The sequence below is a fragment of the Elaeis guineensis genome, chromosome 6 (assembly GCF_000442705.2).
Source record: "Elaeis guineensis isolate ETL-2024a chromosome 6, EG11, whole genome shotgun sequence".
NCBI lineage: Eukaryota > Viridiplantae > Streptophyta > Magnoliopsida > Arecales > Arecaceae > Elaeis > Elaeis guineensis.
Genome location: NC_025998.2, coordinates 11,620,264 through 11,643,057, shown reverse-complemented (window position 1 = coordinate 11,643,057; position 22,794 = coordinate 11,620,264). Strand labels below are relative to the sequence as shown.

At 41.7% G+C, this 22,794-nt stretch overlaps 2 protein-coding genes across 2 annotated transcripts; both read right to left on the bottom strand.

The window, feature by feature from the left end:
- Positions 1-10,379: 10,379 nt before the first annotated feature.
- On the bottom strand, positions 10,380-11,286 carry LOC140858675 (fasciclin-like arabinogalactan protein 6). Its single transcript, XM_073259984.1, is given in 2 exon segments — positions 10,380-11,187; positions 11,190-11,286. Coding segments are annotated over 2 exon segments (735 nt in total). The 3' UTR covers positions 10,380-10,549.
- A 5,064-nt stretch (positions 11,287-16,350) lies between these two features.
- LOC140858719 (auxin response factor 15-like) lies at positions 16,351-21,504 on the bottom strand. The gene is made up of 8 exons (XM_073260030.1): positions 21,493-21,504; positions 20,693-20,811; positions 20,539-20,614; positions 18,220-18,261; positions 18,098-18,161; positions 17,137-17,996; positions 16,866-17,065; positions 16,351-16,763 (listed from the first exon to the last, which is right to left on the bottom strand). Exons 1-8 carry the CDS (start codon positions 21,502-21,504, stop codon positions 16,601-16,603), a joined length of 1,536 nt encoding a protein of 511 aa, XP_073116131.1. The 3' UTR covers positions 16,351-16,600.
- Positions 21,505-22,794: the final 1,290 nt, after the last annotated feature.

The following is a 22,794-nucleotide window of genomic DNA, read 5'->3' as shown; positions in this document are numbered from 1 at the left end:
AAGTCCATATTGTCCAATAGATTCAATAACAACAGGAAAACTATCATAATTGACTGTATTGAAAGCTATTCCTACATCATACATCTACTTTGCAACACATTTAACAAACCTCTCCCCTATTTCTTTATTTTATGCATCATTTATTATTGTTTGCTTTCCCTTTCTAGCCCTTTGATTTTGTAACACTACTTCAGGATCTGGGGTGAAGTATGAATCAATTGGCTTTTTTTGTCTTAGCTTTTTCAATAGAGGATTTATTTTACTACTTTTACTTGAAACACTCTTCTTTCCATGGCTATCAACCTCAAATATAATATCATCTTCTTCTTCATCACCTTGATTGTCAATCTCATCAAAATCTGGTATAAAATTCATCTTTTCCTTCTCTTCCTTCTTCTTTTGCATTTATTCCCTCAATTCTTCTCTAACATATGAAGGGCACTTTGTACAAGCAGTAGTATTTCTAAATCTCCCTACTAGGTGCTGTTTGGCTCAAATTATCCCTCCTTTAGTCTCCTTGTTACAATAATTATATGTTACTGAATTTGTATCTTTAGAATTGACCAAAAAGATATGCTGCCATGCTGAGTCCTTCTTTGTGCTTACACTCATTTTAATCTCTATCATGCACAAAAGAAATATAAAGCAGACCAAAAAAGAATCAACATTAAAGCAACCATTAATAACAACAAAACACAGCAAGCATTAACAGTAAAGAAAAAGAGAAAATCAGAGAGCATATAGATAAAAATAACAAGCTTTAATAGCAGCAAAATAGAGGCAAATGAGAGCAAACAAAAAAGGAATTAATAATATACAACAACAGTCATTAACAATAGCAAAATAGAGATAAACAGGAAGCATTAATAGTAAAAAATAGAAAAAATAGGGAGCATACATATAGAATGATAGCAAGCTTCAATAACAGCAAAATAGAGGCAAACATAGAGCATAGTAGAGATAAACAACAAGCATTAATAGAGAAAAAATATAGAAAAATAAGAAACACATAGATAGAATAACAGCAAGATTCAATAGTAATAAAATAGATGCAAACAGATAGTATAACAGCAGCTAAAGTAGAAGAAAAAAAAGAAAAACAAAGAGCATAACAACTGAAAAGAAGAAAAAGAAGAAGAAAAAGAAGAGAAAAAATAGAGAGCATGACAGTAAGAGAAGAAGAAGACAGAGAGCATAACAGCGAAAAAAAAGAAGAAGACGAGGAGGAGGAGAAAAATAGAGAGCACAATAGCAAGAAGAGGAGAAGAAGAAGAAGACAGAGAGCACATAATAGAAAGAAAAAAGAAGAAGAGGAGGAGGAGAAGAAAAATAGAGAGCATAATGGCAAGAGGAGGAGGAGGAAAAGAAGAAGAAGAAGACTAATCAGATCATACGAAGAAGGGGAGGTTGCTGTACTTAGGAGAGGAAGTTGCTGCTAAAGTTTTCTCTTCTCTTTTTTCTTTTGTTTTTAAATTTTCATATGAATATGTTTTCTTACATGTGAATCCCTTTTTTTTCCTATCTTTCTTTATTTCTCCTCTTTTTTTTTCTCCCTTCCCTACACCTCACCACACTAAGGCCAGCGCCATATGCACCTTTGCGCCTTATGCGCTTTATGCACCAAGGTATGCGCCACTGTAAGGAGCCTCGCTTAGGATCTGTTAAGGCACTGAACCTATATCTTGCACTATGGCATGCACCATGGTGCGCCTTTTACAACTATGAGTTGGTCGACTGGGTCCTCTTGCAGGCGATTCCCCTTCTGGAGGGCTCAGATGTTAGGGTTTGACAGTCCTCATGCACTTTGAGAGTGGTATCTAAGGACTTGTATGATATTTACAGGGGAAAGCAGACCACGAGCTTGGATGCCACATGAATCTGAAGATTTCAAATTTATTTGAGGATCAGATTATTCCTTTGGAAGGTCGTCTGGAGCCGTCTACCCCCCAAAGCACTACTGAGAGATTAGGGGATGGATATTACCCCCTCTTGTCCTAGTTGTAGGGTTGGAGGGAGGGGGGAGGAGATGATTAGGGGTGTAATTTGATGCGGTTTGGTTTGAATTGCATCAAATTATACCAAATCGAAAAAAATCAAATAAGAAAAAAATGATACCGAACCGAATCCAAAATAAACAAAAATTGAGCCACACCGAACCGACTTATTCGGTTCGAATCGGTGCAGTTTATTCAATTTTCGCCATTCTCACTTCTTGGGCCGCTCCCTCTTCTCCGTGCTTTTCGATCTAATTCGGACCATTCTCTCCTGACCACCTCTCTCCAAGACCGCCGGTGTCGAAGCATGTTTAGAGCTCAGGTGCCGCCCTCCGAACCCGATCGGCCCCTTGCATGTCATCCTCAGCCCTCCTCATCCTCAGATTCCATGGCCTCGTCGCCTCCACCACAGACGACAAGGGCCCTACCTTCGGCGCCCTAGTCGTTGCTGATGCTGGCACGTCCTTCTCCACCTCTCCTCCCAAGAAAGGCGGTGGCACGTCGATCTTCATCCGGTCTACCACCTCATGGAGGTGGCCCATGAGCTTCTCCCTAGGCTCCTCGAGCCCTCCATCATTATCATTGTCGCCGCCGCCACCCTTTGCCTGCTCCTCCAGCCTTCGGATCCACGCTATAGAAGGAAGGGCTCTTCGTTCATCGATCAAAATTTCAAAACCGCCACCCTCCAATTTTGGGTGATGTGGATATGACGACGAGAGGTGAGAGCGAGAGGGTCTGAGGGATCAGAGTTGGAAAGGGGGGGCAGCCGACATGAATATTAAGAAATAGAAATAGGATTAGATAATTTGGTGCGGTTTGATGTTTTCGATTTTTCATCGATTTTAAACCGAACCAAACCGAAAACTAAAATTTCTTAAATTTCAAAACCACACCGCACCAAATATCAAAAAAAATCGTACTGATTTACCTTGTTCGGTTCGGTTCAGTTTGGTAACTGAAAAAATCGAACCAAACTTACACTCCTAGAGATGATGGAGCATGCCTTCTCTATCCGAGAGCTAGGAGAGTTTGGCGGTTGAAGACTCGGATCCCTATAGCCATCCATCAGGAGCAATCTATCCTAGATTTTCTTGAGGCTCTGCATCAGGGCATGGAGACTGAAGCCATCAGATTTGTGGGCATCAGGGCCGCCTATATTGGTTATCATATCTGGTTTGCTTGGAATTTGAGGATTTTTTAGGCGGGATGGCAGTTGGCGAGACTTGTGCTTAAGAGGGTTGTGTTGGATAGTATAATCTCAAGGACTTGGGACATTTGGGACTCTTCCTTACTCGTGAAGCGTCTCGAAAGATCTTTATCTCTTGGGAACCCTTACCTCTAATCTTCCTTAAGATTAACTTTAATAGCAGCATGGTGGACAGTAAAGGTAGACCCTACAGGTTTGTGATCCATGGCCCCGATTCGAAGCTCATTGTGGCTGGTAGGGTCCATCTCATGATGACCATTATCCCCATGGTGGAGTTGCCGACGGCCTGGGAGGGCATCTTCTTTACGAGACTGACTCTTGAGACTGCTGTTTAGTGGTAGAGGGGTTTCCATGATGGTGGTCCTAGATGCAGGGATGCCAGGGCATAGCTGCAACTCATCCTCTCATTCGTAACATATGGAGGATGCTCGACGTTTGTGTCTCCATAGACATCCGTCATATCTATTGTGAGGCGAACACTGTTGTGAGTTGGATGGCGAGTTTTGTTGCTGATCACTCCAATGGAGGCTCTTAGGGTGTCCCCTCAGTTTTGCCGATATCTTTTTAGGACATTCATTTTTCTAATCTTTTAGGGTGTATGAATATGAGAGTTGTCTGAATGTTCTATTTTTATTATAAAAAAAAAAGACACGCACACACACCCGAGACAAGCCAAACATGGCCCTACAATCGGTACAAGCGCCCCCCCCCCCACATAAGAATAAGAATGCAAGATGGACTGCAAATTCCAGAGATTTCCAACAGACAAGGACCCTGTTGGGTGGATGTCTGGCCAGGACACCACCTCCCAAGACCCTTTCAGTACCACGCTATGCAGCAGGAAGAAAGAAGAAACAAAACAAAAGGAAAAATAATCAAAATACGTGGATCAGCCACAAAAGGGCTCGCCTCCACGGGGCATGCAAACTTCACTATGAAAAGAAAATTTTACAAGAGGAGACCTCACCCTCAACCCTTGTACACCCAATTCTCTCTCACATGAAGTTCCCCTCACAAAAGCTCTCTCTCTCTTGGAGACCCCCTGAACCCCTGAAGAGCCTGGCGACCGCTGTCCAGGAGCCTCCTGCTCCTTCTCTCACAGCGCCTCACGCCTCTCTCTCTCCTCTCGATTCGTACGGCCTTCGTACGGCGAGAAAACGAACCCCGTGCTTCTCTGTTCGTCTCAGACCTTTTTAAAGGCTTAAACCTGGTTTAAATTTGATTAGAGAAGGATTAGGAATCCTAAACCAAGCCAAAGAACCCTCCTGACCGTCGGATCAAGACTGGGAGCGTCCTCGGCCCTTAGATCGCGCTCCGGTCCACGAAATAGGGCCGTGGACCGCGAGAAACGCATGGGAAACGCCCACGCGGTCCACAGACCGCGCCGTGGACCACTCGGTCCACGGTGGACCGGGGATGGGCCAGCAGGCCGCTGGGTCGCGCGTCCCGCACGGGCCTGGGCCTGGGTCGCACGTCCCGCGCGGGCCTGGGCCTGGGACGCGCGTCCCGCGCAGGCCTGGGTCGCGCGTCCCGCGCGGGCCTGGGTCCCGCGCGGGCCTGGGTCCCGCGTCCCACGCGGGCCTGGGACGCGCGTCCCGCGCGCCGCCGCCTGCGGCCGCGCCGCTGCCGCCCGCCGCCGGTCGCCGGCGGTCCTCCGCCGCCTCGATTCTCGTGCTAACTTCAAAAGCTCGTATCTCCTCCATCCGAGCTCCGATTCAGGTGATCTTGGTCTCGTTGGACTCCGTTTTTCGCCGCGAACCTCGCTGTGGGCTCAATGTGGGCTGAATCTCGAGGCGTCAAATCCTAACAATCTCCACCTCGACTCGATATTCGGCCTCCTCCAAACTCCGAGAGCTTCTGGATCTCCTCGCCCCCATGCCCTGGGGCAATCGCCTGCTGATCATGGATGGGCAAACATGGGAGTCAAGCCAGGCTGCTCGATCCCATCTCCGTCGTATGCTGTGCTCCTCCTGACCTGAGACCTGCTCGGGGCATCATCCTGCGGCAATAGGAATCTTACCTTGCGACGTCGCCTCTCGTCCTCCCGAGTCTCCTGTCTCGTGCCCGATCCGCCTCCTGGAGCTCCACCTCGCTCTGGGCTCCACCTGGCTCCCGATGCTCCACCTCGCACTGGGCTCCCTGCCAGGTAATAATGTCCTCTGTTCCCCTTCTTCCCCTCCAGCACAATCCTATCGCCGCGTAGCACCCTCAGGATTCCTCCACCAGCTACCGTCCTGTAGCCTCTCGAATCCAGTCTGCTAAGTGAGATAAGATTCCGCTTGAAATTGGGTATGTATCGGACCTCCCCCAATCTCCTCACTGCACCGTCATGTGTCCTCCAGCTGACCGTCCCAATGCCTCTGATCGCACAGCTCGATCCATTCGGCAGATATACAATGCTCTCACTGTTCTCCAGGAAGTCAAACTGCTCCTCTCTGCAACACACATGATAGGGACATGCAGAATCTAATATCCACTGCTGGGAAGAAGTAGATACCTCGTCAGATATCTCGAAGACATCTCCATCTAAATCACTGCCGGCCGTCGCTACAGCAGCCACCGTCCGATTTTTCAGTTGAGGGCAATCTCTGGCTAGATGCCCCAACTTTTCACACCGGTAACACCTGGTTTTGCTCAAGTCCCTCCTGGACTTAGACCGCCCTCGACGCGATCTCCTGTCGCTCCGTCTACCGCCTCCTGCACCTCCAGAAGTCACCAAAGCTGAGCTATCGACACCTGAGCTCGAAGCTGGGTTCTCCCTCCTGAGAACCTCGTTCTGGAGTATCGCCGCGGTGACCTCGTCCATCTTGATAGTGCTCTTCCCCACTAGAAGAGCAGTCACCAAGGACTCGTATGAAGAAGGAAGCGACGCCAGCAAAACCAGCGCCCTGGTCTTCTCCTCAACGTTCTCGCCAACGCTGAGAAGGTCGGTGAGGATCTTCTGGAAGTGGCTCAGATGCTCCTGCACGCTCTGTCCCTCAGTCATCCGCAGTTGGTAAAACTACCTCCAGAGGAAAAGAGTGTTGGTGAGAGACTTCGCCATGTACAACTCCTCGAGCTTCGACCACAGCACCGTCGGGGAAGTCTCGCTCAGCACATGGATCACCACCTCATCCGCCAGGTACATGCGGATGGTACTCACCGCCTGCATCTGTAGTCGTTTCCAATCCCGCACCTCCATGGTGGTCGGCTTCTCGTCGCACAAGAGAGCATCGATCAACCCCTGTTGGATGAGCACGTCCTTCACCCTTGCCTGCCACAAGGAGAAATTGCTCTTACCATCAAACTTGTTGATCTCCATCCTGATTGTTCCTATTTTCTCCATCTTCAGTCTTGCTCACCACCACTGCAATCTGCGTCCTTGTACCGTCTTGCTCTGATACCACTTGTTGGGTGGATGTCTGGCCAGGACACCACCTCCCAAGACCCTTTCAGTACCACGCGATGCAGCAGGAAGAAAGAAGAAACAAAACAAAAGGAAAAACAATCAAAATACGTGGATCAGCCACAAAAGGGCTCGCCTCCACGGGGCATGCAAACTTCACTATGAAAAGAAAATTTTACAAGAGGAGACCTCACCCTCAACCCTTGTACACCCAATTCTCTCTCACATGAAGTTCCCCTCACAAAAGCTCTCTCTCTCTTGGAGACCCCCTGAACCCCTGAAGAGCCTGGCGACCGCTGTCCAGGAGCCTCCTGCTCCTTCTCTCACAGCGCCTCACGCCTCTCTCTCTCCTCTCGGTTCGTACGGCCTTCGTACGGCGAGAAAACGAACCCCGTGCTTCTCTGTTTGTCTCAGACCTTTTTAAAGGCTTAAACCTGGTTTAAATTTGATTAGAGAAGGATTAGGAATCCTAAACCAAGCCAAAGAACCCTCCTGACCGTCGGATCAAGACCGGGAGCGTCCTAGGCCCTTAGATCGCGCTCCGGTCCACGAAATAGGGCCGTGGACCGCGAGAAACGCATGGGAAACGCCCACGCGGTCCACAGACCGCGCCGTGGACCACTCGGTCCACGGTGGACCGGGGATGGGCCAGCAGGCCGCTGGGTCGCGCGTCCCGCACGGGCCTGGGCCTGGGTCGCGCGTCCCGCGCGGGCCTGGGCCTGGGACGCGCGTCCCGCGCAGGCCTGGGTCGCGCGTCCCGCGCGGGCCTGGGTCCCGCGTCCCACGCGGGCCTGGGACGCGCGTCCCGCGCGCCGCCGCCTGCGGCCGCGCCGCTGCCGCCGGTCGCCGGCGGTCCTCCGCGCCTCGATTCTCGTGCCGACTTCAAAAGCTCGTATCTCCTCCATCCGAGCTCCGATTCAGGTGATCTTGGTCTCGTTGGACTCCGTTTTTCGCCGCGAACCTCGCTGTGGGCTCAATGTGGGCTGAATCTCGAGGCGTCAAATCCTAACAGACCCAAACATCCAGGGTGAACAATGTAAAAATATTGGCCAATAAGTCAGCAATTTGCGCATTTGATCTTAGAAAATATGAGCCTTCTTATCCTCAATATCATCATGAAGACAGCCGATTAGATTAGTGTGTTAAAGGAAGAAGAGTTGAGGATCGTATTTGAGACTTAGTCTCACATAAGATAATAAGTGGGAATCACTACATCGTCACCATCGTGACTGTATTCTACTAAACCAGCATATTACCTTTGTTCATATGAAGAACTAATATTAATCTAATTTCAGCGTCTTCACAGCTAAAAGATTTCTAGGAATAGATCTTTCATGCCAAACTGGACTTGGATACCTTGATGGGCCGGTTACTATCACAAATTTACTATGGTATCTAAAACTCAGGAGATGAGGTGAAAGGGCAAGAAGGAAAAGCTATCCCTAATTTGCTGTATTTCTCACACTAATATTCATTGATACAATAAATTTTCAGGTTGAGAAAAAAGGAAAAAGAGCTTAGAATCCTTTTAAGAAGACAAGAAAAATAGAAAATGATTTTCAATCGATACGAGAAATGACAACAAAAAGATTAAACATCTTTTATATATGATCTAGTTGGGTTTCGACTATGGTAAATTCAGTGTGTCTAATCCAAAGACTTCTAAACCAAAGCTACTAAGAAGGCTTTGGATTCTACCCAGTCCCATAACTTATTAAACCTATTTCTCAAACTAACATTCTATATTTTAAATTAATGTCGAATCAAATTAACAAGTCACCGCCAACATATGTGCTAGAAATAAAAAAAAAGGGTTCAATTCATGATATTTCCAAAAAAATTGGAGCTACCCATCAAAGACAATCGTCCAACTACAAGATTTTTGTTTTTATTTATTTATTTATTCTTGAGGTAATACCCACGACCATGAGGCTTAGGTGCTAATGATTTTAATATAGCTGTTGGCATCCAAACTACAATGTTGGCATGTGAATTATGCTATATATATATACACACAACTAGGGCATCACAACTTTGTTTAAAGAGTAGTGACTCCATAACGGTTGTCAGATAGCTTGCTAATCCACTGTTACAGAACTGCTAGAGAACGATGTGGTCATTGCTTGCTATTGACGTCTCTCATATTTATAGAAAGACCGATAGTGCTGTTGATTGTATATATCATATAAGATCAACATTATAGGTTTCTTCTGTTCGATTTTTAAATATTTTATTTTTAGATTCTCAGGGATGTACCTATTCATGTTTAATTTAATTTAATGCATCCACTCTACCAGAAAATATATATATATATATATATATATGTACGAAATATATTATGTGGGGATAACCAGATGACCTACTGGAACACGAAATGAAATATCTACAAATAAGTTGGGCCTTTTCTAATGGAGTACTAGGTGGCTTGCATGCATGTGTTGCCTTCTAATTGCTGCACTATGTTTCTGAAAAGAAACCAGTGGGTCATTAGATTATTTAAGACAACCAGATTAAATATAACCACATTTCTCCACCCTCCTGTTAATATTTTGATTGCACGTCGGACTTTACGTGTTGAATATTTCATGCAATGCCTGACCGTAGCAATGGACCCAAAGCCAACGGATATAAAGGCATGTATTTACCGCAGGGTGACAGACGGAATCCTCACGAACTTAATAATATAAGCCAATAGCCAGCTTCTATATCTCATCTCTTACCCCTTGAGCAATTCAGTACTAATCGTCTTCGACCAAGTCAAGAAGCTAACTAGTCAAGTTTCCATCAGGTGACAAACTATGGAACCAACTTTAAACATTGCTTGTGATTTTTTGGCCTTGAGACAGATTCATTTGGCTGGGTTAATTAACGATATGGGGGTAGGGAAATATTTGACGCAGATGTAGATTTGCTTGGAATACCATTTCTCATACGATATTCCAAAGATAAAACCTCTACTCTTCCTGAAAGTAATTGATAACTTTGGGTCATCTACCATGCCAAATTAATGTTGACCAGGCACGCAACCTAGCCGATGCAACAACTAGTTTCTAAATAATCTTATCTGAGAATATAGACAGCAGTATGTTTGGACTTTAATTGGAGCAAGGAGAGAGCATCACTTGTGTTTTTTTATTAACGAAACTTGTTTTCGGTTGGTTAACTAGTTGGTGATGATATATACTTCAAAGATGCCAACGCATGAAATCTATACCGTACCTAAGGTAATTAATACATTTGATCTGAAACTCTGCATGATGATAAAATTTTCTGCCACATAGTTTAAGGTTATTTTATAATGAACGTTACATAAACGATGGAAGTATCGGATAGGCAGTAGGCAAGCGCCAGTGAGATGTTGATATGTTCCTCTCCTTTCTCGTAAGAAGCCTCAGCAGCCATATATATGAACCACTCCCATATGCCAGCAAGAACAAGACTAATTATAAAGGTTACTATTAATCTCAAAATCATGGTACTATTTTTTAGTTCAAAATTTTGGGTTTTGAAAGCTTGACATTTGTTAGTTTCAAATTTATAAATAACTTACAAACTTCATATTCAATTGAATATAAAACAATAACTTGCAATTTAAAAAACATGAAAAATCATGACACAACATGCATGATTTTGTTGTGCATCTAAAAGTACCTACAGCCATTTCTTTTATAGAGATTGGTATATATCGTTTCATCTCATTTTATTTCATTACTTTCATCCAGTCTTAACATCTGATTTCATAAGATCCAAAGATGGAAACCAGAATGCATTAATAAATCACGCGAAAACCCTAAACCAAAAAAAAACAAAAAAAATTATTAAAGGGAGGAAAAAAAAAATCCAAAGAATAGACAGGTACACACTAACAAAAACATCAAAACGCAAACTGGCACAATTGCATGCAACCAACCAACAATGCGACACAACGCAATGCAGTCCAATGAAGCAGAACTCATTCACTCTTTACAAAAGACTTCCAATGATGCCCATCACCCACACTACCCCAACCACAAAACTCCACCCTGCTCCCCTCCCTTTCAAACCGACTGCCGCCGACGGCCCATCTGCCGTGGGGCTCCTGTCACTCTTCCCAGGCTTCTCCTTTTCCGGCGCCGGGGCCGGCGCCGGTGGCTTGGCCCCAAAGAGCTCATAAGGCAGCAGGACTCTATCGACGGAGTAAACCGCGAGCGGGAAGTCGGATTTAAGCGTGTTGCTGATGGGCGTGTCGACGACGCCGGTGGAGACGTTCGCTTGGCTCGGCGTGCTCGTCACGTTGATGGTGTAGACGCCACCGTTGCTGCCCGACGCCTGGGTGCGAACCGGGTTGCTGGTGGTCTGAAACGTGGACAAGCTATAATAGCGAGGGAGGACGTGGTAGAGGACGAGTGCAACTTGTTGCTGTTGGCTGAGGCTGTTGAGGGTTCCGGCTTTGAGGGTGTTGAAGGCGTTGTCGGTGGGGGCGAAGACGGTGAGGCCATTGAAGGAGTTGTTGAGCTGGCTGTTGATCTGCTGCTCCACCTGGGTTGCCCGGAGGAGGCGGATGAGGGTGTTGTACTGGCCGCCCTTCTCCAGGACGGCGGTGAGGTTGAGGGGGGCCGGGTCGGGGCGGGGGCCAGCGGCTGGGCTCGGGCGCCGGAGGTGGTGAAGGCGAGCAATGTGGCTAGTACAAGTGCAATTGTTGTGGTAGTGGTGGAGGCCATGGTGGTGGTGGTGGTGGTGGTGGTGGTGGTGGTGGTGGAGTGGGAGGAGAGAAGCGTATGTGGGATATATGGAGAGAGGTAGGTTTGTGAGCTCGCTGGAATGAGCTGGATATGATGGGGTTGGGTAGAGGGAGAGAGGGTTTTGCACTTTTCGTATTTTTTTAATATATAAAATGCCTTTTTGGTACATTTTTAATAGAATATATAAGACGTGGTGGTTGCTATGTGTATCCAAATGGTTCATGGGGATTATTTCAATATGTTTGGTGGAGACGAGATTGGTCCGAGGCTCCTACTCCAATAAAATTTGCGCATCTCCTTTACCTTACAATGAATTTTATGACTTTTGGAATTTTGTTTGTACAAATGTTCGATACTAAAGGGTGGTAGATCTGAGGGTCCAAATGAGTGAGGAATGTTGCAGGATGGATATTGTGGATGACTAGCTATGAGCAATGTTATAGATAAGAAATGCATCCCAATATTAGGTGCACTACTTTATCTACAAGAATCTTATTATTAAATTCCTCCTGGACAAACAAGATGCATGATTAAGAACTTGGGCAAGATTTCTTTCGTACTAATTTTGTTCACTACCTCTGTTGTCCTCGTTGTTGTAGGAAGATACCATGGGGTCTTTCAAAGAATTGCCATCCAGCCAATCAATCTTAATTTGGTGACACCAGAGAAGCTGCTGACAACCTAGCTTGAAGCTATTTCACCAAAAAGAATTGGTTTTTCCTTTCACAATTGCTTTTTAATTTAATCGATAATGATAATTAAGTTCCACGGACGAAAAATACATGTCCTTTTCTCCTTTTATTCGGAATTGATTCGATATATGTTTTTTCTTTCTATATTTTTCCTAATGTGCTGCCGTGCTGAAAAAAATAGTTCTTATTGCAACCATTGATTTCTTTGAAGTTGAAACTTCAAAGAATTCGTGCTTGCTTCTCACTAGAAGCTCGGCATAAAGATTATCCCTGAAACGATATGCCAACTATGAACTTTCGAAAGACATTCTGGCAAATATATATAACCTTTTTAAGTCTACTTTGGAAGCTCCTTCCAAGTTCCAACGAATAGCAGTACTGTGCTCCTCTGTGAGTCCAAGCACAAACAATTAGAAGTCTAAAACCATCTAATAAATTGCAAAGGATTTGCCTTGGATGATTTAGCTAGAATTGGCACGCTATAAATAATAACCACTTGGAGTTGGCACATATATATTAACTTACCAAGAGCTCTATGACTGGATTACAGGTGTGCAGCGTTTGTCGTGGTTGGCAGCCTGTCACACATGCCGACCCAAAGAGTCAGGGTATTATGAACATGAGTTGAACTGAAAGGATCCAATTCTAGAATACGGGTAGTTCATATATTCTGAATAACTTATAATTGAGGCCCATCTAGGTGGCTTGTGATCTCGGATTGGATCTCCTTTTTTTTTTTTTCTTTTTTTTTGGGGGGGGAGTAACACAGATTGGATCTCTTTAGTTCAACCATGTGTTGAAGAGGATTCAAACTTCAGCGTAAATCCAACCTTGCACAGCCCTGCACATCCATTTTTTTTACTTCCACCTCTAATTGATATGTATTGTTGCTATAATATTCTCTTTTTCACCATTTGCAATTTTCACCATTTGCAGCTATGGTTAACGAATGGCCTATGAATAGTTTCAATGTTTGGACAAAATAAGAGCTAAATTGCCGGAATCTTGATAACACGTATTTATTTGAGGCACTAATGTTGCATTTGGTACATTACTAAGCAATTTTAGAAGGTAATATGGATTGTCTTCAACATAAATTGCTACCATCAAATTACCAATAATGTTGATTATTATATTTGGTACACGCAGGTAATGTTGCAATAAAATTACTAAAACTCTTGATTGACATGTTTGGTATGACAATTAGATTACTGATAATGTGAAATCAAAATTTTAAAATATTCTCAGTAATTTTGCCCTAATGCTCTTCTTTCTCCTTGATGAGAGCGGTTAGAGTGGTGTAGGTGTGGTGGTGGCATGGAGAAGCGGCGAGCCGGGGGGTGTGGGAAACCGCAGATACGGGAGGAGGGGGGAGGGGGTGGATATGATAGAAATTTTAATCTTGAATGCAGAAATAATCATATATCCAGCCATTGTTGTTCCAGCCTAATAAAATCAACCTGTAGCCATCCGTAAACTGCAATCTAGAACCAATCTTAGATGCTCCTCGCTTTCCTAACCCTAATCCAAGCATACCTGATGAAGAGGATCTCAAAAGCTCTCGGATGAGTAAGAGACGAGGTCTATAAAAATCTTTTTATAATGTACCTCATCCATTAGAGCAGTATCTGAATCAGTCGTAAAGATTGGAAGATGGATGTTATCCATGATGATTATGTAGAGCTCAAATTTATCAAACTATCATATATATCTCTATCATTTTATCGAAGGTTTATCTTTAGTCAGAGTCCAAATCAACTAAAATATATAAAATAAATCTTAATACGTATTAGTATGGGCCATATCTGGATGGGATTAAACAGATAAGCTGTAATATTCTGAGATTAGATCACTTTAGTTCAACCTTTTGTTGAAGAAGATTCAAACTTCAATATAAATCCAACCTTGCACAGCCTTGCATATCTATCTTTCTTACTTCCACCTCTAATTGATATTTGTTGCTATATTATTCTTTTTTTCACCGGTTGCATCTATGGTTAACAAATGGCCTATGAATAGTTTTAGTATTAGGATAAATAGGAGCTAAACTATCGGAATCTTGATAATACATATTTATTTGAGGCACTAAGGTTGCATTTGGTGCATCACCAGGCAATCTTGGAAGATAATATGGATTAATTTTAAGATAGATTGCCACTATTAAATTATCAATAATATTAATTATTGTATTTGGTATACACATATAATGTTGCAATAAAATTATTGAAAATCTTGATTGATATATTTAGTATGACAATTAGACTATCATTAATATGAAATTAAATTTTCAAAATATTTTTGATAATTTTTTTCTGATGCTCTTCTTTCTCTCTGGTGAGAAGCAGCGGGAGTAGTATGCGTGTGGTGGTGGCACGAAGAAGCAGCGAGCCGGAAGGTATAGGGAACCATGGGCACGAAGGGAGGGGAGAGGAGGGGGCCCATGCAGGGAGTCATGGGGGTGGTGGGGACGAGATGAATCGGAGGGTGTGGGGATCCCAGGGACCGAAGGAGAGGGGGAAGAGGGTAGGCATGCATAGAAGAGCCATGGAGGTGGTGGGGACAAGCACGGAGGAACATTGGGGGGTTGCAAGCAGGGGGGTATGGGAAACCACAGGCACTAGGAGGAGGGAGAAGGGGAGAGGGGACAGGCACACATAGAGGAGCCATAAAAGTGGTGGGGATGAGCACAGAGGAGCTGTGGAGATGTGGTGGGGACGAAGGCAGAGGAGCTGTGATAGATAGCAAGGCGGAGGAGCTGTGGGCAGTCGAAAAGAGATGGAAGAGCCGCGAGCGGGGTGTGTGCTCAGAGAAGCCACAGGCAAGGCACGTGCGCAGAGGAGCCGCAGGTGGCACTGGAGGAGGGGGTGGGGGTGAGGGGAAAAGTTGGATAATGAATTTTGTGTAATTTTTTTAAAAAATAATTTTATCTAAAATTTTTATTGTAATATTACTAAAAAAGTGATAATTTAAATAGCTATCCTTTGCTAAGACTATCTAGATTATCTCACAAATTGTCAAGCAAATTTGAACTGTCATCCAAAAAATATATCAAATATAGCAATCCAATAGGCTCATTTTAAATTACCGGCAATCTATCCTATCACCAAACGCAACCTAAAGATAAACTCCATGAACTCAAATGGAAGGTCTGGACTGACTCTTTTGTTCACAAGAACCAAGATGAAAAGAGGACAAGGAACCAAAATTTCCTTCTTAACATGAGTGGTATTTCGTGTTTTTTCTTGGGGTTTGAGAGACCTTTAGCACTTTCTACTTACTACCGAAAAGGAACTTCCCACCATAGCTACTTTCAGAGCGTTTTTTTCCTTGCGGCGTGTGCCTTTAGAAGCTTAAGAATAACTTCCCTGTGCTGGTAATTTATCAATCCTAGTTCAATTCCTCAATCACGAGGATTTTGGCGGGAATACTCAGAATTTCAAATATCCTAGCGAACATATTAGCTCAACTACTAAATTGGCTACTTGAGCTGCCCAAATTGTCACAAGGCACGAACCAACCCAACCATACCATGAACACCTTCAGCTCTTCAAAGCTCTTCAACTGCTCAATCATGCATCATGCCTCTCGAACATCTTATGCTTTCTTATCCAAAATCGACAAGTCAATACAACAGTAATTAAACAATGTATCTGTCCGATGGAGTCTTTTGGGCTGACGAAGATCTTTGAAATGGGTTGATCAGGAAAGGTCAGCAACAAAGACACCAATGCCATACACAAGAATAAAGAGCCATGATGGAGAAAAAGGGGAATTTAAATCTGATAGTTGTTTCCCCAGGGCAACCAAGAAGGCCCGACTCTTTATCCTCTTCCACTCAATGATCTCCCATCCTATGACGAGGAGACCGTTCTTTACCGTGTTCATGATTTCCAGAATCCAAACCCAGATATCAAGGGGGGACAACAAAGTTCGAACAAGCAGTCTGTAAGTCAACTAGAATGAACTTGTAGTAGGTCGCCCAGATGTCAAAATAAATCTGGTTATTCTATTCTTCTCAGGAAAAACCAAAAAAATTATTCCATCGTATCAAGGGACATAGACACGCGAGCTCACATCCCAAGGTTCGGCGCCTCTCCTACTGGAACTATTGGTACAGCCCAACCATTTCGCCATCCTGATTTGCCAAACAAAATAATGTATTAAAAAGTGCATTCATAAAAGCCCCAGTAGCCATTCTCGTTGCCACAGCACTTTTAAATCCATGACGCCCTGATACGAGGAATTCAGACATGTATATTAATCACATTTGACAAAGTGACCCAATTGGAATTCCGACCGCCCTGATCAGAAACAAACATCCTGCACAAGAAATATCAGTAAGGCAACAAAATACAGGGACAAAAATTGCAGAGGCCAAAGAAGCCCTGTGGCGTTAAGAGTTCAGAAAACTGTCATGACAAAGCACCAACATTGCAGCAAACCCTACAACAAAAACTAAAGAGTAGAATTCCTTCTTAAGCTTCTTGGACAAATCTAGCAACAAGAGCAGAGTAAAGATAGATGCCAAGACAAGCCACACGGTTACGATAATTTACTTCCAAGTCTAACACTACCATAGTTTCAGGCCCACAAAGTTTCTCTTATGTTGACAATGATGAAGATTTACTGGATCCCAAGGAAAACCTGGTAATATTGAAGGGAAAAGATGGTTGATCTGAGCAACCGCGGGCTTCATCCCCACATGCCAGCATTTCCTCGTAGTTTGTGCATATCAATATTTTTGAAGCAATTTTGCAAAATTCCCTGCATAGAAATGAAAACACTTACTTCAGTATCTGGCAGCAGCAGTGGTACAACAAATGTATAATATTTCAGAGGATAGAGAGGCAGGTGCTAGCACTCAACTGCCAAGGATCATCCCCAACTAGCATCATATCATCTTCATCATCAGTATAGACAACATTCCATTTTCTATGTGGGTCATTTAACAGTCCTTTCATATCAAACAATTGTTCAAGCTCGCAAATCAGTTCATCATATCCATCAAGCTTTGAGAGATCAACAACCCTGACTACAACACTCCCCTGCTTGTGAACCTGCAGCACCTATCCTGACATAAAGACAAAGGCAAGTATTCCTAGAAGGGAGCTGCACACAGGGCATGAAGAGCACTTACAGTAGTGCAGCTGCGCCCAAGAGGTTTGGCAGGTATTTGAGACTTTGAAGTTGGGAAATTGGTTTCAAAATTTCTTTCAATTCTATCCACTTCATTTGTCAAGGGAATCCTCTGAGTCAGGGGAAAACCAAAAAGCTTGCAAGCACTGCTGCTAATTTTTTTGTCATTTCTTAACTCTGGCTTAGAAGCATGTACAGAAGAATGGACTCCCACTTTGTGGTGTTCATTGATGACTTCACCCTCTACATAACGGGGCCGGTAGTATAAGGATGTTGTGTCTTTTCTGCTCAATGCTCCATCATCCTTGCTCCTCTGATTCATGTCATACAATGACTGAGAGCATGGAGGCTTAAAACTTGCTTGTTGAAACATTAACACAGAAGATGGAGATAATGCTTGAACTGGCAGCCTCAGTGGTTGTAGAAGAGTACATCCCTGGCTTGGTGCAGGACATCTATTTCCAGCACCAGATGTACGCAGAGCATCAATTGAGACAAACTCACCATATCTTGAATGAATATTAACTATTGCTCCTTGGTATGGCGGATTTTCTGGAACTAATTCTTGACCTTGCAAGACCCTTTGGAATCCACTAGATTCACTAAAGCCTGTGCACTTGTAGGGCAAATCAGAATTTCCAACTGGAACTCTGACCCCACTACTTGGACCACCTGACATGCAGCTATTCGCATTGGTGGTGGATCTCCTCATATCAAAGTATTGATGATTTCTTACCTCAGTTTCCTGTGAAATTGATTCATCAATACCATCATAAGGAGTTCTGAAACCTATAAATTCTTGACCTTGCAAGACCTTGTGGAACCTTGCAAATTCCCCAAAGTCTGGACACCCATTTCCATCTGCGAAAAAAGAAGGTACAAAAAGACTGATATAGCATAGAAAATGAAAAAAAGAAGAGGCTGCCAATTTCAAACGAACATTTGCCACAACAAAGACCTACTCGGAACTGGAAAAATCCGGATCGACCATGGGAAGGGAGAGTTTGGTTCTCTTGGAACCCGGTGCTAAGAGACTATTATGGCCTGAAATCGAATTTGTTAGCTCGATCTCCCATGGAGACACCCTATTCTGACGACCAGTATCCACATCATCATCCCACCTCACCTGTAAGAAAGTGCAAATCATATTTAAACCTGCATGTTAAAAGTGGAAAAGCTGGGCAGATGCTAGTGAAGTTTGAGACATTAAACATTTTGTAAGCATGCCAATACTATAGAAGTCATCAGTAGAACAGAAAAAATCCAATGAGAGATGATTGATGATGCAAACTTTCAAGTATCCACCGAAATATGGATATGTAGTAACAGATCCAAAGTTATCTTGAAAATTTACTGCTAATATATGATCACCAAGGTTGGCTTGGAAGATCTAGTGTTTAATATATATGATGATCCTGCATCACTGAACAGTAAACAATGCATGATGCATAGATAAGCATAACAGGCAATAGACGGGATATCAAATGGCTTCAGTTCTCAAATTAAAAATTAAAATAAATAAATAAATTATTAAAAAAAAAAACACAAGCATCTTATAAATCACTTGCTGTTACGGTTTATTTTATAACCAGCAACAATGCAAGGACAAGTGAAAAGAGTGAAGAAACAAAGCCAAGAGAGACCATCAAATGTCATGAGTCCAAGGGCTCAACAGATTCAGATGGTCAAGGCTTACAGATAAAATCATGTTGAACAAGGGTAATCCAACTGATAATCCAACTGATGGTTAAATGGTGACAACATAAACTTTTAGTATATTCCAACTAATGTAGCAATATTATCATTAAGTAATGATGACAAACTTGCTTGCCAGAAAACTTAGAAGGATTATATGCCAAGTGTTGCTATTTCACATTTATTACCGCATTCCAAAAGTCTAAAGGATGTGGGGTATTGAATAAACTAAGCACATAAAACAGCATTCTAACATGCCCTGTCAAAAGTCATTGAGATTCAAGAGATCGCATAATTCTAGAAAGCTTTTTTTTTATGGTGAGCAGAAAACTTACAGCTAAGTAGAGTTTTTCAAATTTATTTTTCCTTTAATTTTTGGATTGAACATAAAGGCTCTTTTTCTAGTAGGTTTTGATGATCTAATTTGAGTAAGATTAGTGCCTAAGATCCCTGTTTGATATAAACTTGCATGACGAAATTTTTAATGCAATTAGTAGTTTAGAGTAGGTTCGTTTTATTTCTGCATAGAGCTTAGTTCCTGATCATGTACTTAGGACCACACCCTCACTTCAAAAAACTTCCCAGAATCTCGAATCCATAGCCGCTTCATAAGAGTTTCTTTACTAAAAGTGTTTCTAAAGTATCCATTTGCCGGCAGCTATCACACTTGCTCGTGATTCTGACAACCAAAATATGGAGTTCCCTGAGAATCCAAGTTTTGCAAGTTTAGAAGGTTTTAGAATTATATCATTCTAAGAAATATTATCTTGGGTAATGCATTTAAAATAGGTAAAATTTTCACAGAAAGGTATATTTCAATAAACAGTTAGCTTGCTTCCTTGTTGGATAAAATATCAAGTTGGTTAAGTGTCAAGCCAAAGTTAGTGAGATGCCAAAAAAACTCGCAGATGAGGGTGATATGCCATCATTTCCTTGACTGAGCACTGAAGCTGATGATATACCGAACTTAATCGAAGTACTGTTATCTGGCTCTTTTATAAGTTTGCCTTTACTTTTTTAATTCACATTACATTAAACGGAATACTCATTTTACTTCAAGAAACAAAAGAAAAAAGGGAGAAAACTTGAAGTCTGTCAATTTAGGAATGAAAATTTGAGATTGTTTTATACAATTCTTTATAAAAATATTGTGACAGATTAAAATTATCAATAACCATGTTCTAACAACAAAAATCTAAAATAGGTAGAGAAAAATCATCTAATATGGCATCTGTTTTCCCAATACTGGTAGATGGCATATCTATGGACTGAATATGTATTACGCACCACTCTTCTGTCTTACATTGCAATATCTATTTGGAAGTCTGCATGCATATTCTTGTTCTCAATAAAGCACTACTTGTATCATCAGGAAAAATGAAAGCGAAAGGAGGGAAAAGGCACAACTCAAATGTGATAAACAATTTAATTAAAGGGTGGTGAAAGCATACTGAAATGAATGCATATGGTGAAAAATACAACCTGCAGAAATTGTCATTATCTATGAAATTGTTTAGTTGTGTATGGCAAGAAATGAAGGAAACTATAGAATGGGCATAAAGGTATAGAAGGAGGTAGATCAACAGTTTAAGGTGTTAGTTAATGGGAATAGAAGGATAGAAGGTCAATGCTAACTCAGTATGCAATCTTGTCCCCACATTCAAAGAAACCCTTCACTTTGTAAATTAACAACAAGCATAAAGCTTACCAACAGACATCTCCATTTTGAACCAGGCCATCTTACAGGGTCCAAGTCACCAATCCCGGTTATCAATCCTGTGTGCCTAAAAAGGGGGAAAAAATCTAAAAATGCTAATTTTGACTCCAGAATTTACAAGCATTATAATATGGATGCACCATACCTTCTCTCGGCTGCATCCTCACTTTCATATCGCATCTTGAACCTCATTCCAATGGAAAACGAATGGCTGAAGCTCTTTGCAAACTTCCAATATGGAACTATAAATTCTGATGGCTTGCCCTGCAACTCAAATTAGAAATTCAGACATGACATGATATGCTCATTGTTCTCTCACATTAGACATCTAAAAAATATTCTCTAAATAAAATGTAGACAATGGTCAGCTAAAGACAATAAATAAAGGTAATAATATACTAATATCAGCATAAAATGATATGCAACTAAGAATTATTATGACCATGAAAAAGGAAAAAAAGTATATTACCAATATATATAGAAAGAGTAGCTGCCAAACCATCAGAACACAGAAGCGACACAAATCATGATGATTAAACATGACAGCTAATTATGTGAGAATAAATTTATATTCATCAAATGATAACAATTTCTGTATTTTCATGAATCATCAAACACAGTAATGTGCATCAGATGCTAACTTACATTAGTATCACCAGTTTTCCAGATGCAAATCAACTTTTAAAGAAAGCATCAAGGAACATTGTGAATGAAGCTAGATATCTATCTCCAACAAGCGATATAACTTGGAAAGGATCAAGGTAAATATTCAAAGGTAAACATTAAAAGATAGTCAAAAATTAGTTAGAGCCAATAACTGATATCCGTTTTCAAGTCTCAAAGGGTTCTTTTGGATTTATTCACACCAATAAAGAGAGAGATGCAGCCACAAATAGACACAAAGAATAAGCTTAATCTCACAAATCTCAGGCTAAATTTATGCACCTGTCTTGCCATTTACTCATACAAGCTTACATCATCTGAATTAAAGAAAAAATCAAAATGACTTCTCATGAAACATGTTCTCCACGCAACTATAAAATTTCTTATTGGTCTAATTGGGTAATTTGGTTATATAGAACATGAGGTTGGTTTATACATGACCCAATCAAAATTCTAGAAATATTCTAGATTTGAAAAATAGAGGAATTCGAACATTTTTAGAAAGAATTATACAAACATTTTATTCAACCAAGATACAGTTATACAATGTTACTCAAACACTTGCAACCACCTTGGAAAATCCGATACAGTTAAAAACTTTACATATGTATGAGATTCTTGGATTGTGGACATTCAAGAATAATGAGGTCAGATTCTTCCAATACCAAGTCTCATGCAGCTCTCACACAAATATCATGATAATTAAAAGTTGGCCTTAGTTGTTCTTGGAGTTTGTTTTATAGAAGCATCAAAAATTTTGTGACGTGTCATATAATACTTGTGTTTTGAGTTAGGCTTGGAATTCTGTTAGGCACGTATTTCAAAGATAACACTAGCAAATAATCAATCTCTAAATACATGATTTATACTGTTGATCACTTTTTATCGACATTAACAAGTCTTGCCTCACAAAATTAAATAACTAAAAATCCGATTTATCAAAATTATTATTTTTCACCTACACATCGCCATTTCTTGAATTTTTGCTCCTGATGGCAATCCTCATGCTTGTGGCTAATGGCTATACAATGCGGATTGCACTAACATTAATCATTTTACCCACTCAATGCTTTGATACATGAATAATGCATGTTTCCAAAGGTATAATGATGGTTCCATGTTAATTTTATTGAGCTTGACGATTCTATTAATCTAAAGAATACATAAATCAATAACTCAATCATGTATTGTTAGATGTGCTGTATACACTGCAAATACATAGTTGAACTATGGCCTAGTTTTAACTATTGAAGAAATCACACAGCTTTATGAATCTTACTGAGAAGTCATATGACGAGCATGCACCACAATATATCTGAAAAGGCCTATTTCCTTCCTTTCGATCAGTATAATAGAAAACAAAAAAAATGCCTTAAGAATTCAATAGCATCTTTAAAGATCAAAGCAAATATATCACAAAGTATGACTTAGTTGTATTTCACTATTGATCTCGAATAATCGTATACTTTTTCCTTTTGCAAATTGTAAAATTTGAATTAGTGCATTGCAAGGATAATTTTAAGCATGTCTCTGACACTTAATATGACTCTTGGGGAAACAACTGTAGTAAAAGTTCATGAACAA

What these genes read in the sequence shown, in the direction of transcription:
- LOC140858719 (XM_073260030.1), bottom strand. An exon ending in CAAAATGGAGATGTCTGTTG is followed by an intron (nt 18,262 to 20,538) that starts GTAAGCTTTATG and finishes ACTTTCTTACAG; the next exon opens with GTGAGGTGGGATGATGATGT. An exon ending in ATACTGGTCGTCAGAATAGG is followed by an intron (nt 18,162 to 18,219) that starts GTGTCTCCATGG and finishes ATAGTCTCTTAG; the next exon opens with CACCGGGTTCCAAGAGAACC.